The sequence below is a fragment of the Lithobates pipiens genome, unplaced genomic scaffold (genome assembly GCF_037356315.1).
Source record: "Lithobates pipiens isolate NorthernLeopardFrog02 unplaced genomic scaffold, aLitPip1_a1.2 Scaffold_22, whole genome shotgun sequence".
In the NCBI taxonomy this organism is placed as follows: domain Eukaryota; kingdom Metazoa; phylum Chordata; class Amphibia; order Anura; family Ranidae; genus Lithobates; species Lithobates pipiens.
The window spans coordinates 46,134,798-46,151,980 of record NW_027507784.1 but is presented as its reverse complement, the minus strand read 5'-3'; the positions used below and the strand labels follow the sequence as shown (position 1 = coordinate 46,151,980).

Below are 17,183 nucleotides of genomic sequence, written 5' to 3'. Positions count from 1 at the left end.
AATGCTTGTCACAATAAGCAATATCACCAGATAATCCTTAACCACTACAGCCCCGGACCAATAAACACCTTAAGGACCAGAGGTCTTTTTCCAATTTCGCACTGCACTGCTTTAACTGGTAATTGCGCGGTCATGCAATATTGCACCCAAACGAAATTTGCGTCCTTTTCTTCCCACAAATAGAGCTTTCTTTTGATGGTATTTGATTGCCTCTGCGATTTTTATTTTTTGCGATATAAATGGAAAAAGAGCGAAAATTTTGAAAAAAAAAGATATTTTCTTCTTTTTGTTATAAGAAAAATCGAATAAACTAAATTTTAGTCATACATTGAGGGCAAAATTTATTCAGCCACATGTCTTTAGTAAAAAAAAATGCCAATAAGCGTATATTTTTTGGTTTGCGCAAAAGTTATAGCGTCTACAAACTAGAGTACATTTTCTGGAATTTACACAGCTTTTAATTTATGACTGCCTATCTCATTTCTTGAGGTGCTAAAATGGCAGGGCAGTACAAACCCCCCCCCCCAAAGGACCCCATTTTGGAAAGTAGACACCCCAAGGAAATTGCTGATGGGTATGTTGAGCCCATTGAATATTTATTTTTTTTGTCCTAAGGGATTGAATAATGACAAAAAAAAAAAAATATTTTACAAAAAGTTGTCACTAAATGATATATTGCTCACACATGCCATGGTTATATGTGGAATTGCACCCCAAAATATATTCCGCTACTTCTCCCGAGTACGGGGATACCACATGTGTGGGACTTTTTGGGAGTCTAGTCACGCACGGCACCCCGAAAACCAATCACCACCTTCAGGATTTCTAAGGGTGCAAATTTTTGATTTCACCCCTCACTACCTATCACAGTTTCGAAGGCCATAAAATGCCAAAATAGCACAAACCCCCCAAAATGACCCCATTTTGGAAAGTAGACACCCCAAGCTATTTACTGAGAGGCATGTTGAGTCCATGGAATATTTTATATTTTGCCACAAGTTGCGGGAATATTACAAACTTTTTTTTTTTTGCACAAAGTTGTCACTAAATGATATATTGCTCACACATGCTATGGGCATATGTGAAATGACACCCCAAAATACATTCTGCTGCTTCTCCTGAGTACAGGGATACCACATGTGTGGGACTTTTTGGGAGCCTAGCCATGTACGGGACCCCGAAATCCAAGCACCGCCTTCAGGATTTCTAAGGGCATACATTTTTTATTTTACTCCTCACTACCTATCACTACCTATCACAGTTTTGAAGGCCATAAAATGCCAAGATGGCACAAAACCCCCCCAAATGACCCCATTTTGGAAAGTAGACACCCCAAGCTATTTGCTGAGGGCCATGTTGAGACCATTGAATATTTTTATTTTTTTGTCCCAAGGGATTGAATAATGACAAAAAATAAAAAAAAATATTTTTTTTTACAAAAAGTTGTCACTAAATGATATATTGCTCACACATGCCATGGTTATATGTGGAATTGCACCTTAAAATATATTCCGCTACTTCTCCCGAGTATGGGGATACCACATGTGTGGGACTTTTTGGGAGTCTAGTCGTGCACGGCACCCCGAAAACCAATCACCACCTTCAGGATTTCTAAGGGTGCAAATTTTTGATTTCACACTCCTCACTACCTATCACAGTTTCGAAGGCCATAAAATGCCAAAATAGCACAAAACCCCCCAAAATTACGCCATTTTGGAAAGTAGACACCCCAAGCTATTTACTGAGAGGCATGTTGAGTCCATGGAATATTTTATATTTTGCCACAAGTTGCGGGAATATTACAAACTTTTTTTTTTGCACAAAGTTGTCACTAAATGATATATTGCTCACACATGCTATGGGCATAAGTCAAATTACACCCCAAAATAAATTCTGCTGCTTCTCCCGAGTACAGGGATACCACATGTGGGGGACTTTTTGGGAGCCTAGCCACGTACGGGACCCCGAAAACCAAGCACTGCTTTCCGGATTTAAATATAAAATGCTACCAAAAAAACTGTTAGCGATGGCAGGGATCAGGCCTGACTCTGCGATCGCTGCAGTTATGTGTTTAGTGTTTTGTAAGTGACAGTGATCGATCGATACTGCACTTGGGTGGGGCAAAACGCAGGTGCTAGCAGGTATCTGGGCTGATCCCGCTAACAATGCGTTTTTTGGAACCCTAAACTGCTGGGGACGCTAGTATAGATCTGATCAGATCAGATATTGATCTGTTCAGATTCTATACCACTACGGGAGGTTTATGCTTTGCGTGTGGGTGTTAGCGGTACTGGCACTAACCTAGCGCTGCCTGGGGCGACGCAGACCCTGACCCTAAAACCTAATTGATATCACCCGCCGGGTGATCAGGGGGTTAAACCTTTATTGGGTAATAAATGGTGGGTGCCCTGATGCTATAAAAAACAAACTAACCAGAGTCACCCGTAACACTTATACGGTGATCAGTGGTGAAAGGGTTAACTAGGGGCAATCAGGGGGTTCAAATTTTTATTAGGTAGTATATGGGGGTCCCTGGCGCTATATAAAAACCTGACGGGGAACCTAAATAACTAACTGGCTAACCAGCTTCACCAGTGACACTTATACTGTGATCGCTGGTGAAAGGGTTAACTAGGGGGAATCAGGGGGTTAAAACCATTATCGGGTAGTATATGGGGGTACCTAACGCTATAAAAACCTGGCGGTGAACCTAAAAAAATAACTAGCTACCTAGCGACACTAGCGACACTAATGCAGCGATCAGAAAAATGATCGCTTTGTGACACTGGCAAAAGGGGGTGAAAGGGTTAACTAGCGGCAATCAGGGGGTTAAAACCATTATTGGGTAGTATATCGGGGTACCTAGCGCTATAAAAACCTGGTGGTGAACCTAAAAAAATAACTAGCTACCTAGCGACAGTAGCGACACTAATGCAGCGATCAGAAAAATGATCGCTTAGTGACAGTGGCAAAAGGGGGTGAAATGGTTAACTAGCGGCAATCAGGGGGTTAAAACCATTATTGGGTAGTATATCGGGGTACCTAGCGCTATAAAAACCTGGCGGTGAACCTAAAAAAATAACTAGCTACCTAGCAACACTAATGCAGTGATCAGAAAAATTATCGCTTAGTGACACTGGCAAAAGGGGGTGAAAGGGTTAACTAGCGGCAATCAGGGGGTTAAAACCATTATTGGGTAGTATATCGGGGTACCTAGCACTATAAAAACCTGGCGGTGAACCTAAAAAAATAACTAGCTACCTAGCGACCGTAGCGACACTAATGCAGCGATCAGAAAAATGATCGCTTAGTGACACTGGCAAAAGGGGGTGAAAGGGTTAACTAGCGGCAATCAGGGGGTTAAAACCATTATTGGGTAGTATATCGGGGTGCCTAGCGCTATAAAAACCTGGCGGTGAACCTAAAAAAAGAACTAGCTACCTAGCGACACATGCAGCGATCAGAAAAATGATCGCTTAGTGACACTGGCAAAAGGGGGTGAAAGGGTTAACTCTAGGGGCAATCAGGGAGTTAAATCTTTATTGGGGGGTGATAGGGGGCTACCCCGGACCTAACACTAACTGCCCTGACAGTTTTTACTGTCACAACTGACACTGAATACAGTGATCAGTAAAGAAATGATCACTGCAATCAGTGACACTGTGACTGGGGGGGGAGGGGGGGCGGGGGGGGGATCGGGGGGGGGGGGGGGTTGTGTGCCTGTGTGTACCTACATGTCAGTGTAGTGTTGGTGCACACTTACTATTAGTCTTCTCCTCGTAGTCCGGTCAAAAAGACCGCCCCGAGGAGAATGACATCACTTCCTCCTTCCTGTGTAAACAATACACAGTGGGAGGAAGTTCGTCATTGGCCAGGAGCGATCCAGAGGGGGTGGCCAGAAACCAACGGCCATCCTCTCATCCCGGATCACTCCTGGAGGGAAACGGACCGCCGTATCCAGCGGGAGGGGGTCCGATCGGACCCCCCACCCGCTGGAAGGCAGGCACGTACATCTACGTGCTTGTGCCTGCCTGTGCCATTGTAATGACGTACAATGGCAATACGGCGGTCCTTAAGTGGTTAAGCAGCTAGACAAAATCCTTCTCGGCCTTTCCGGTATAAAAAAATGCCAGTTTGTACAAAGTTTAGATGAGTTTAGGAGAATTTTGCATTTTTTTCTGTCAGAAGGCTCCAATCAGAAATGCAAACCAGAAGGTTTTTTGTTTCCTGCCTCTAAACATTGAGCTCAAAATATGCCTCTAATCATCCTATTGTGTATGAACACAGGATAACATTGAGCTGCTTCTACAGGCAGAACACTAAACTCCTGTAGTAGCAATGTTTTTGAAGCCAGTGTGCATGGAGCCTAACACTGTAAACGTTTAAACCAGGGATATGCAATTAGCAGACCTCCAGCTGTTGCAGAACTACAATTCCCACGAGGCAAGACTCTGAGAGCCACAAGCATGACACCCAGAGGCAGAGGCATGATGGGATTTGTAGTTTTGCAACAGCTGGAGGTCCGCTAATTGCAGATCCCTGGTCTAAACAATGCTCCTTTGTGACACTGGCCTGTTTTGTTATATGAGCGTTTACAACTTCTTTGATTAGCTTCTAAAGATAATTCATTTTTAATACAGTGGTTAAGTGGTTAGCTCGTCTACCTAGCAGCACTAAGGTTGTTGGTTCGAATCCCAACCATGGCACTACTTGTATGCTGTTTGCATGTTCTCCTTGTACCTGCATGGGTTTCCACCCCACACTTCAAAGACATGCTGGTAGTTAATGCCTGTCTAATATGGCCCTAGTATATGTAGGAATGTGAGTTAGGGACCTTAGATTGCAAGCTCCTTAAAGGCAGGGACTGATGTGAATGTACAATATATGTGTAAAACTCTTCATAACGGCACTATATCAGTACCTGTAATTAAAAAGATAAATAAAAAATTGAGTACAATACTGCTAAAATAGTAACAAAACATGGCCAGTGTCACAATGCCTTTCAGAAACCACGCTCTTATTGTCCACATTGGGCAGTTTCACTGAGGAAAATTGAGAACAATTTTAGGGATTTATAAAAAATGTGCATAGCCATTCCTCCAGCATATCTACATGTGCATTCATTCTGTACAAATAGGGCACATGTGTATGGTATTTAGGCTATTTTCTCTTCTGCATGAATGTTCTTTCATTGGTTAGTGGTAAAATACTGTATTATGGTCACCAAATTTAGCCGAGGAGCATAAGAAAATACATACGCCTTTATAGCAACAGATACAATGCATCAATTCAAAAGGATTCTATAGGTGATTGTTTCCATATTCATACACTTGCAACAGAAACAATTGAATACTGTCTGTGATTTGCACTAACATACAGTTTTTCAGGACAAGCTTTCTGGGGCCAAACAGTGCCAATACAAAAAGTTTTAGCAGAATGTAGAAATGAGACAAACTCTGAGGGGAATTGTCTTACTAGAAAACTTTTGTTTCTGCCCTATTTGCCCTATTTCAATAGACCTCTTGGTGATGTCATGGATGGTCAGATTTGGTTGGATGCGGACAGCTTGATAAATCCATGCTAGAGATCTAGATCTTTGTAGCGTTGGTATGACCTCACGGCTTCTAACAGCTCTGCAAAAACCCATACCAAAAATTGGTGTAAAATATAGTTTGTCTCACTCTGTGCTTGTTGTCATATTTTTCTTCTTTTCCATTTCTTCTGTTTCCATTGGTTTTTGGAGACCTGCAAAGAAAGGAATGTAGAAATGAGGACACGGCCGACGTAATGCCACAAAGATATAGAAGCCATAAGATCTGCTGGGGTTGGAAGATCAAGTTGTGGGGATTGGAATTGTAAATATGAATGTATTTCACAGATTAGCACAGTATGAATAGCAGTTTCTTGCTTGACCAGAATCTGTTTTCGATCCCATCTCATGCTCCTTGGTCAGCCATGTTTCCTCAGTGCACCAATGAAAGCTTCCTGGGCTAGTTATGTTTATGGGGATTTTTTGTAAATTCCTGTTTTTCTTTTAAAGTGCATATATGAAAAAATACCCCCACACTACCTTACCAACTGTTATACAAAAATCAATAAAATACGCGTTTCTCTAAAGCCTCATACACACGATAGGACTTTGTACAAACTTTCCCTTGGATTTTTTGTACAAAGGGCGTCGGCCCTGAACTTGTATTGTATACACACAGCAGGACTTTTTCAGCCAACTTTCACCAAATCATGTGGTTTTTCTGCTCTTTACCGCCACCTTTGGTCAACTTCTGTATTGTTGTCTGATCTTTTGCATTGGTTCTGAGCATGCCTGTTTGTACTTTGTACAAAAGTCCTATGGTTTTCTGTACACACAATCAGACTTTGCTCTATCAGACTTTTGTTGCCAGAAAGTTTGTCCGTTCGCACAGCCAAAAAAAGTCTGATGAAAACCAAAAAAGTTTGTCCGATGGAGCGTACACACGGTCGGATGTTGCTCCAAAACAGCTAATTTGCATGTTTGTTGTCAAAAAGTCTGATCGTGTGTATGGGCCTTAAGGAGCAGCTCAAACACTTCTCTGAAAACACCACAAATAAGTAAATGAATATAAAAATACTGTAGCGCTCTTAAAACATCTCACCACCCTTAAGTACTCCTATCCCTTTAAATAGAATTCAAATACATTAAAAGTGCAATCAACTCCAAAAAAAATGCAACGTGGCTATAAACCATAAAATGAATGAAGTGCATGGTCCCTTTAAGAACTCTTCATGTAGATATATTTTGCTTGAAAAAACTAAAGTTCAAAATTCAACAACTGTGCCAAAAAACACAACTAAACAGATTATGTATAGATACACAGATACATGAGTCCATATATAGGTCAATAAAATCTGTTGTGCTTCACACTTCTTTTATGTACTCTCATACAAAATCTTGCTGCCAGTGAACCAGTCCATCTCCACCATGAAACCACCTCTGTACCCATTTTTCATGGAAGCTCATCGCCTTTGGTGGCCCCCTAACCTTCTTTTTTTTTTTTTTTTTAGGTCAGTCACAGCTCTGTTTTCCTGCCATGGAGATCCTGCGTAATGAGGAACTCTCCTGCTCCTCGGTTGCTCACACCATCAAGCTTTTCTAACTAGTCCGGTTAGAACTCCCAAGGAGACAAGAACCCCACATAGTGTGTACCATCACTCTATTTAAAAAGCATGTAATATAATGAATTTAATCAATTTGCAAGTTAGAAATGCTTGTCACAATAAAGCCTCATACACACGATAGGACTTTGTACAAACTTTCCCTTGGATTTTTGTACAAAGGGCGTCGGCCCTGAACTTGTATTGCATACACACAGCAGGACTTTTTCAGCCAACTTTCACCAAATCACGTGGTTTTTCTGCTCTTTACCGCCACCTTTGGTCAACTTCTGTATTGTTGTCTGATCTTTTGCATTGGTTCTGAGCATGCCTGTTTGTACTTTGTACAAAAGTCCTATGGTTTTCTGTACACACGATCAGACTTTGCTCCATCAGACTTTTGTTCCCAGAAAGTTTGTCCGTTCGCACAGCCAACAAAAGTCCGATGAAAACCAAAAAAGTTTGTCCGATGGAGCGTACACACGGTAGGATGTTGCTCCAAAACAGCTAATTTGCATGTTTGTTGTCAAAAAGTCTGATCGTGTGTATGGGCCTTAAGCAATATCACCAGATAATCCTTAAGCCTCATACACACGATAGGACTTTGTACAAACTTTCCCTTGGATTTTTGTACAAAGGGCGTCGGCCCTGAACTTGTATTGCATACACACAGCAGGACTTTTTCAGCCAACTTTCACCAAACCACGTGGTTTTTCTGCTCTTTACCGCCACCTTTGGTCAACTTCTGTATTGTTGTCTGATCTTTTGCATTGGTTCTGAGCATGCCTGTTTGCACTTTGTACAAAAGTCCTATGGTTTTCTGTACACACGATCAGACTTTGCTCCATCGGACTTTTGTTGCCAGAAAGTTTGTCCGTTCGCACAGCCAACAAAAGTCAGATGAAAACCAAAAAAGTTTGTCCGATGGAGCATACACACAGTCGGATGTTGCTCCAAAACAGCTAATTTGCATGTTTGTTGTCAAAAAGTCTGATCGTGTGTATGGGCCTTTAAGCAGCTAGACAAAATCCTTCTCAGCCTTTCCGGTATAATACAGCCCTGTTTCCCTGACACGTATCGTCCCATGACTACCTTTGAAACAGTCCATGGGGAATCTGGCTTCCTGCAAATTGTGAATTATTACCAGGCAGTATAACCGGAACCTTTAGCCACCTATCATGCATCCACCAGTACTCAACTGTGGGTTAGTATAGAAGCATACCAAAGTGTGCCACCGGCAATAGACATCTTTTGGACACTTCCAAAATTCCACAATCATATAACAAACCCTGTACTCAGACTCCTTGAAAGTCTGGGACTGCATTAAATACTCTGGCAAAAACCCCATACCCCCCTCACGACCATCCTATATAACGCCTTCTTTTTATTCCCAGGATATACAGTAAAGAATCCAGTAGGTTCACCTTGTGGATAAAATCTTCTCTACAGAGAGTCTACAACCATGTAAAGCATTATTTTGCAGAAAAAGATCTGCAGAGTAATCCAATATTATCAATGTAAGTATAATGCCGCGTACACACGACCAGACTTTTTGACAGCAAAGATCCAACGGAACGAGTCCGTTGGACAATTCGTTCTTGTGTGGGCTCTATCGGACCTTTGCTTACCAAAAATCCAGTCGACTTTAGAAGTAGAACATGTTTTAAATTTTTCCACCGGAACTTCGCCGGACCAAGAAATCCGTTCGTGTGTATGCTAGTCCGACGGACAAAAACCGTCGCTAGGGCAGCTATTGGCTACTGGCTATGAACTTCCTTATTCTAGTCCGGTCATACGTCATCATGTTCGAATTGGACTTTAGTGTGATTGTGTGTGGCCAAGTCCGTTCATTCGGAAAGTCCGTCGGAACTCTGCCGAAAGTCCATCGGACCTAGTCCCTCGAAAAGTCTGGTCGTGTGTACGCGGCATTAGCTACTATATAATATTGTCATTCAATTTTTTTCCTGTAATTTAAGTTGTAAAGTTACCTTCGCCAGAATCCTTATATTACACTTGTTCTTCATAAATATTTAGTTATATGCAATTGTAGAACTATTTATAATCTGTAAAGTGCATGTGCTCAGCATCATATCCAGAGGTTGTCTTTGGGAAATAAATGTATGCTGACCACACAAAATATTGACACTTTGGGTCCAAATTTGGACATTTTCACTTAGGAGTGTACTCACTTTTGTTGCCAGCGGTTTAGACATTAATGGCTGTGTGTTGAGTTATTTTGATGGGACAAGAAGTTTACACCGCTATACAAGCTTTACATTGTAGACAAGTGTCATTTCTTCAGTGTTGTCACATGAAAAGATAGAATAAAATATTTACAAAAATGTGAGGGGTGTACTCACTTTTGTGAGATACTGTATCCCTGTGCACTTTTTTAATAAAAATACATTGAAACAAACAAAATAATTAAATTTATAATTTTTCTTCTTTTTTTTGTCTTTTCCTCAGCCATTTAGTCAGCCATTTAATACTTTACACAGGACCCGGCCATGATTGTAAATGGCATGTGGCAAAAAAAGTAGTTTAATCAGCGATCCTGGTTGTAGATATTTTAGCACTTTCATTTTCATGTTTTAATAGTGAGCAGCAACTAGGGGATGGGACTCATCATAGATCAACTTTATCTGTCCAGATAGGTAAGTATAAGCTACAATTATGTTTATTTTTTATAACATGAAAAAATCAGTGTATGATGTCTGTGGGTTATTTGTCCTGCTCTTCCCGGTTTTTGCTGTACATTTACTCACTTGTATCAGGTTGCTGTAGCTGTAGTGGTCCTGTATGTTTCTCAATGGGCTGATCCAGGCTGGGATGGTCCACTCTACATATGAACTCTGACCCCTCATTCTTCGGTTCATACGACAGGCTGGCTGTACAGCTGAAGGTGTTATTTGACTGTCTCTGGTGTTCAATGTCTGGGATGTTGTATTTATGATCTTTGGTAACACATTCACTGTTTCCCTTGCTCTTCTTAATCCAGGTGACTGTCAAACTTTTTGGGAAATATCCAGAGATTCTGCATTCTATTTTGTATTTACTTTTGAGCATTGATGTGTCTAGGGAATCAATATGTGGGCGCCTGAGAAGTTCTGCAGAATAATAAGAAATTATCAATGTAATTAGACACTATATAATATTGTTATTGGATTTTTTTTCTTACAGACTTGATTCACAAAGGTACATAACACAGCTTACCTAGCCTGCTATGTAAGTCGTGGTGTTTACCCCCCTCACTGGTGGTATTATATCAGTGTTGAATTTGCCGGTGTCATTAGATGGCTGTGATTATATGCGCAGTGGCGATAAAACAACAAGCTCAAAATAATTCATGAGAATATAGGGATTTTTCCAGTAAAATGTCCATTTCACAATAACAAGTTATACTCTTGGGTGATGCACTCAGCATGCGATGTATATTAGGAACATCTATACATCTACATATTCATGCAGGTATCTAATTATCCAAATATTGGCCCCAGACCAATGGTCAGGAGCTTCATGTAATCTTTACATCAAACACCAAAATGGGGGAAAAAATTAGTTCTCATGGGTTTTGATCATGGTGTAATCATTGGTGCCAGATGGGCTAGTTTGGGTATATTTCTAACTACTGATCTACAATTTTCTCCCACAACAGTCTCTAGCATTTGCTTGCGTTAACTTGCTACTTGGTGCAAAAGGAAAAATCCAGTTAGTAGCAGTTCTGTGGATGGAAATGCCTTGTTGAGAAGAGAATTTAAGCTGGCCATAGATTGGATTGAAATGCTGCTGAGCAGTGGCGGCTGGTGTTTTTTAAAAAATTTTCGGGAGGCAGCAAACAACTACCCCCCCCCCCGGTCGGTTGGCGGCATCCCCCGGCACCCCACCCCCTGAGCGTGGGAGGACAGTCGGACATCAGAGCCTCAAACTTACCCCATCTAGGTGGCAGGCGGGCAGTGACAGGCGGTGGCTTTCATCCCTCCTCTTTTGGATCACTGTGGTTTCTGCCGTGCGTCTCCTCCCTCCTCCTAGGCATCCAATAGGATCGCCTGTCCTTTCAGCCAATCAGGTGACTGGTCTCAGACCCACTTCATGATTGGCCAGGAGGAGTATCAGTGTGAGAATAGCGACTATTCATTTGCTATTCTCACATAACTGGCTGGGCTCAGGGCAATGCTCTGCGCCCTGAGCACAGCCTTTTTTGAAGCCTATTAGAGTCTCTGGCTGTAATCACGTGCTTAAAGAAAACCAAAACACCCCCATTGGAATCCATGGTCCGGCCCATACACCCTTAATGGACCTGCACCACTGCTGCTGAGCCTGCTGAATTGGCTGAATCTCTATCTATGTGTCACCAACCCTCCTTGAGAAAAGTCAATCTAACAATTGACTACTGTTGAATGGGAAAATTGGAAAATGTTCTCGTTCAGCAGCTGAAGCCAATGCAACAAAGAGGTGCCTGTGGGACTGGGTAAATTAAAGTGTTTTTCCAGGTCTCCAGACTGAAACAAGTGCTTAATCCTTGTAGTGAGCATGGCATCTTCACTACAAGGTGGGATTTTGACTTTCCTGGGAGTTAAGCTTCAAGTTCTGCAGCCCTCTATGAATAAATAGAGGCCAGGGCTCCTTATTGTTTATTTTAAAGCAACAAAAATAGCATTTAGTAAGTTCTTCATGAGATAAATGCTCATCTGCAGCCAGGATACACATTATTTGCTAATTCAGATCACTCACCCACTATTTGCAGTGGTCCTATTCTTTCTTCTTTTGGCTCCTTCAGACTGGGATGTCCTACTTTGCAGATGAATACTAATCTGTTTTCCATTTGTGTTGGGGTGATTTGTAGACTGGCTATACAGCTGTATGTGTTATCTGGCTGTCTCTGAGGTTGAGGAATCTTGTATTTTATGCCATTAATAACAGAAACAGGCTGCCTTTTCTCTTCCTCTTCTTTAAACCAATTGACGGTCAGATCTTTAGGGAAATATCCAGAGATTCTACACTGTATTTTGCATTCAGCGTTGAGGACCAGGTAAGGTGTATCTAGTGCTTCAATTTGGGGGCACCAAGGAAAATCTGTAAAGCAATCAGAATGTAATAATGTTATCAACCAGGTTACCATATTTTTTGCTCCATAAGACGCCCTTCCCCCCCTCAAAAAATGGAACGCCCCCCCCCCCCCCCACCACCACCATTTTAGAATACCGGGCGGCCGTCTCTAGCAAGCGTCGAACGATCCTGTCATCCGGCTTTGCCTGTCACAGACAGAAGACAGGGCAGGCTGAATACTTCATCCATTCTCTGAATGAATGAAGTATAGAGGCAGGGCAGTGGCCTCACTCTTCACCTTGTCCAATCAGAGAACATTTTGCGTTCATTCAGAAAATGCAAAGCATTCCCTGAATGGCATCCATGCGGAGTGCCTGATCTCCTGCATTCAGTATGCATCAGAACCCGGAAGCACAAGGAGATCACTCTAGTAGTGGTATCTACTTCACTGATTTCCAGCTTCAAGGGGTACGGAATGTACATAGTTACATTGATCAGGCCCTCTTGTGTTCAAAATGAATCAGGCGGGCCGCTCAGCACAGGACCTATAAGCAGTTAGAGATCAGTGAAGTAGCGGGGTCAGTACTGGGATATAATCCACAGGAAGTGATGGAAGCGAAAAACATTTTTCAAACACTGAATTAACCCCCCTGACGGTATTCCCGAGTCTGGCTCGGGGTGGAAATTTTATACCAAATGCGGTAACCCCGAGCCAGACTCGGGACCACATCGCTGAATCCAGGGAGAGTTTACTTACCTTCTCCCCTGGATCCAGCGATGTCCCCCCCGCTGTACGAGCGAGCCGTGCTCCGCTCGATCTATCACGGAGCCGATTTCCATTCCCTCCGAGCGTTGCAACGCACGGGGATGGAGAACGGCGCCAAATTCAAAAAGTGAAGCACACACATTACATACAGTATAATGTAATCTTACAGATTACATTACTGTATGTAATTGTTTCACATCCCCTTTGTCCCTAGTGTTCTGTCTAGTGTCTGCATGCAGTTTTATAATATAAAAATCGTTCTTTATGCCTGGAAACTGGAGATTGTCCATAGCAACCAAAACTGCCCCTTTACAACAAAAATGATTTTAGACCAGCTAGAAAACAGCGATAATAAATTGGAATCACTTGCAGAATTGAGATCCGTCATCAAATACTGAAAAGTAATGACAGTGACAATTCTGCAACTGAGCAAATTTCAGTGTTTTTGATTTGATTACATTATTGAATAATTTTTATTATTATATTATTATTTGGTATATTTATAGTTATTTATTATATTATAATTTATGATATTTCAAATCAAAATTAGGATTTTTCAAACTTTATCATACCCGGGATGTCTGCTAGACTCTGGTTTGGACAGATTTAAGCAAGTTATTCCTAAGCCCTTGTACACACGGTCGGACATTCCGACGGAAAATGTCCGATCGGACCGTGTTGTCGGATAATCCGACTGTGTGTGGGCTCCATCGGACTGTTTCCGTTGGAATATCCGACCAACAAAGTTTTAGAGCAGGGCTATAAAATTTTCCGACAACATGATTCGATCTGACTTTTTCCGATCGTTTGTAGAGAATTCCGATCGGACAAAGTGGCACGCATGCTCAGATCAAATTCCTAGACCAAAGCTATTGGCTACTAGCCTGAACGTAGTCCCATCGTAAGGAAATAACGTCACCACGTTCTGACCGATCGGATTTTCCGACAACTTTGTCCGACCGTGTGTATGCAACAATTTCGGACAATATCCATCTGACAAAATCCAACGGATTTGGTTGTCAGAATGTCCGACCGTGTGTACAAGGGCTAAGAATTACAGGACTACAATATAAAACTCCAAATTTCCATGCAGAATAATTGTACCGCTTTCAGCACCTAAAATCTGAAATAATCATACCGCCAGGGAGGTTAAACATGAAATGTCAAAGCTGCTATTGAAGAGGATGCCAACTACTTGTGTGCTAGGCTGACCGGTGAGGACTGAAGGAGGATCTGGAATACAAATACAGAGCGACCAAGGAGGACATTGGAGTGACCCGGGAGGGTAATATTTGCAAGTGAGGGGGACTCTCCTGCTATGCAGCAGAGGGTTGATTTTGTCGGGTGAGTGCAGGGAGGTAACAAGCGATTGCATGGATCATATTGGATGGATGTGCATTCACACCTGAGCATTTTGTTTTCAGGCAGAAAGTCGCGTGATTTTACTGTGATTTTGCAGTGCAGAAAAGCGCCTGTCTAAAAAGAAGCTCATGTACTTTTTATTTTTTAGCTTCAGGCATTTTTCTTAAGGCAACAGAACGCTCAGATGTGAACAGGGGCCATTCAAATGAATGGGATTTTGCTTGTTGGGTGTTTTGGAACTTTTGAGCGTTTTACGAGCTGAAAACCCTCAGGAAGACTTTTCATTGAAATTTATTTTCTTAAATTTTTTTATTCATAGTATTGCTTTAACACATTTTTCCTGTTTTTCCTGTTTGTTTTATATTAATAGAGACACTGCTGTGTAGTTAAGATATTTAAGGATATCAATGAGCAGCACAATAGTGGCACCACCAAATCTCACTCTTCGCAAATGTAGTGAGATTAACCTCCCTGGCGGTATGATTTAGTCTGGAATAAGGTGCTGAAAGCGGTACAATTATTTTGCATGGAAATTTGGCGTTTATTTTGTAGTCCTGTAATTCTTAGGAATAACGCTCTTAAATCTCTTCAAACCAGAGTCTAGCAGACATCCCGGGTATGATAAAGTTTATAATATAATAAAGAATAATAAAAAATATTCAATAATGTAATCAAATCCTAAAACACTGAAAAAGGGACACTTTTTGGTTACTATGGACAATCTCCAAATTCCAGGCAGAAAAAACTGTATTTATAATATAAAAGTGCATGCAGGGCACTGCACAGACCACTAGGGACAAAGGGGGTGTGTATTGTTTAATACAGTACTGTAATCTGTAAGATTACAGTGCTGTGTGTGTTTTGTGTACTTTTACTTTTTTGAATTTGCCGCCGTTCTCCGCTCCCGTGCGCCGTAACGTCGCAGGGAACGGAGCTCGGCGGCATTCAGCACTGTGAATTGAGCGCAGGACGGCTCGATCACACAGCGCGGGGGACATCGCTGGATCCAGGGGACAAGGTGAGTAACTCTCCCTGTGTCCTCCCCTGCATCGAGCGAAGGGATCCCGAGTCTGGCTCGGGGTTACCGCTCCTGTAATTAAAATCTCAACCCGAGCCAGACTCGGGATTACCGCTAGGGGGGTTAATAGAGGAACAGTACCTTAGATGATCCCACACTACAGATATACAGCTATGATGCTCAAGAACACACAGGAGTGCCTAGGCCCCGGAGGAAAACTGCTATTTTCAGTAGGAATTTGAGACTAAAATGCCATAATATAACAGGTGCTATCATAAACAATAGACTGCTGTCCAATCCAAATAGATCAGAAGATGTTATTTAAAGTGTTACTAAACCCACAACAGTAAAATCAGTCTGTATCTGCAGTAAAGCATGCTTGTTATACTCACTGTGGGACCTAAGGGGTAATCCTCTGCATTGTGTATAAAGGCTGTTTGATCCTGTTTTCTTTCATCCTCCTTTTCTTCCACTGTCTCAAAAAAGGAACCTGATATTTACAGAGCCAGTGATGGGCATGCTCAGTTTGGTATGTATTGCCAGAGCTTTTTTTTTTCCTTGGGAGGGTGCATGTGATCAGCACAGGGCCAATCAGCACTGCCTACACAGAGGGTCAGGGGAGAATGAAAACTCCTCCTACAAGCTTTACTAGGCACTGATAAAAGTCACAAGACTGCTATATATATTGCTGATGAGAAACGGTATTTAGCAGTTTATATTTACTAAAATAATTGTATCTCCATGTTCTGTGTACTGTAGTAGACCAGATATAGTGACTGCAGGTTGTGGGTTTAGTAACACTTTATGTTCTCTGAGCCTTCAAAGAGGTTTATGTTTTCTTTTCTTATAAACGAGGGGTGTGGGCGGGGGGATGGGGGCTTTGAAGATTGCCGTCCTCTGTAATATGTGCCCTTGTTACATAGTTTCATAACTTGTATGACATCTTTTAATATATTAATGTTTTACATCTTCTCATAAGCTCCCTTATTTTTTCTATATTACCCTTGTGATTTGTATTGCTCTTGAAAAGATAAAGAGCAGCACATTGGCTAGCAAAACCATGTAGATGCACTGGGTTCACTGATTCAAATCCCAGCCATTAAACTGTCTGCATGGAGTTTGCATGTTCTCCCTGTACCTGCAAGGCTGGTAGGTCAATTGGCTCCTGTGTAAATTGGCCCTAGTATGTGTTTGTATGAATGTGAGTTAAGGACCTTCGATTTTAAGCTCCTTGAGGGCAGAGACTGATGTGAATGTATAATATATGTAAAGCACTACATAAATTGATGGTGCTATATAAGTTCCTGTAATAAATAAATGATCCCTTGTGTTACTGATGGAACATTTTTACCTTGTGTTCTGTGGTCATTACCTGGTCCAGGTAGCTCTGTAGATTGAGGTTCTGCCATAGACTCGTGTTCCCAGGTGACCCGTACAGGAAATTTCAGCTGATTCAAGGGAATTTTGCACTCACTGATAACACCGAATATTTCCACTTCATCGTCTACTAGAAGAGTTTTCTTTGGTGTGTATAGAGTGTATTTTTTTTCTCCAAATGTCCATGTAAGATTGATGTTTTTGGGAAAGAACTTCTCCAGGCGCACAGAGCAGAGCACCTCCTCAGATTCACATGGATTTAATTTCACTGAATCTGTTACCTCCGGGGCCACTGAAAATCAACAACAACAGAATCAGGTACTTTGAAATGAAATATAACTATAACATGAAATGGAATCAATAAAAATAGCCTATAATTAGGTAGCAGTATAAAAAGTACAATATGATGTGAATTGTACAACAACTAATGATGGCTTTAAAGGCATTATAAACCTTCTTATTTGCACCTTGTGTTCTTTACCA

General features: G+C 41.7%; 1 protein-coding gene across 1 annotated transcript in view; it reads right to left on the bottom strand.

Annotated features, from left to right (window-relative positions):
* The window catches only part of LOC143923727 (uncharacterized), a 96,563-nt gene that overhangs the window by 9,404 nt on the left and 69,976 nt on the right, over positions 1–17,183 (bottom strand). Inside the window, exons 14-17 of the mRNA XM_077447540.1 lie at positions 16,696–16,992; positions 11,863–12,204; positions 9,897–10,238; positions 5,682–5,745 (exon numbers count right to left, since the gene is read on the bottom strand). Coding sequence (XP_077303666.1) covers positions 5,682–5,745; positions 9,897–10,238; positions 11,863–12,204; positions 16,696–16,992 — 1,045 coding nt within the window. The remainder of the gene's footprint in view (positions 1–5,681; positions 5,746–9,896; positions 10,239–11,862; positions 12,205–16,695; positions 16,993–17,183) is intronic.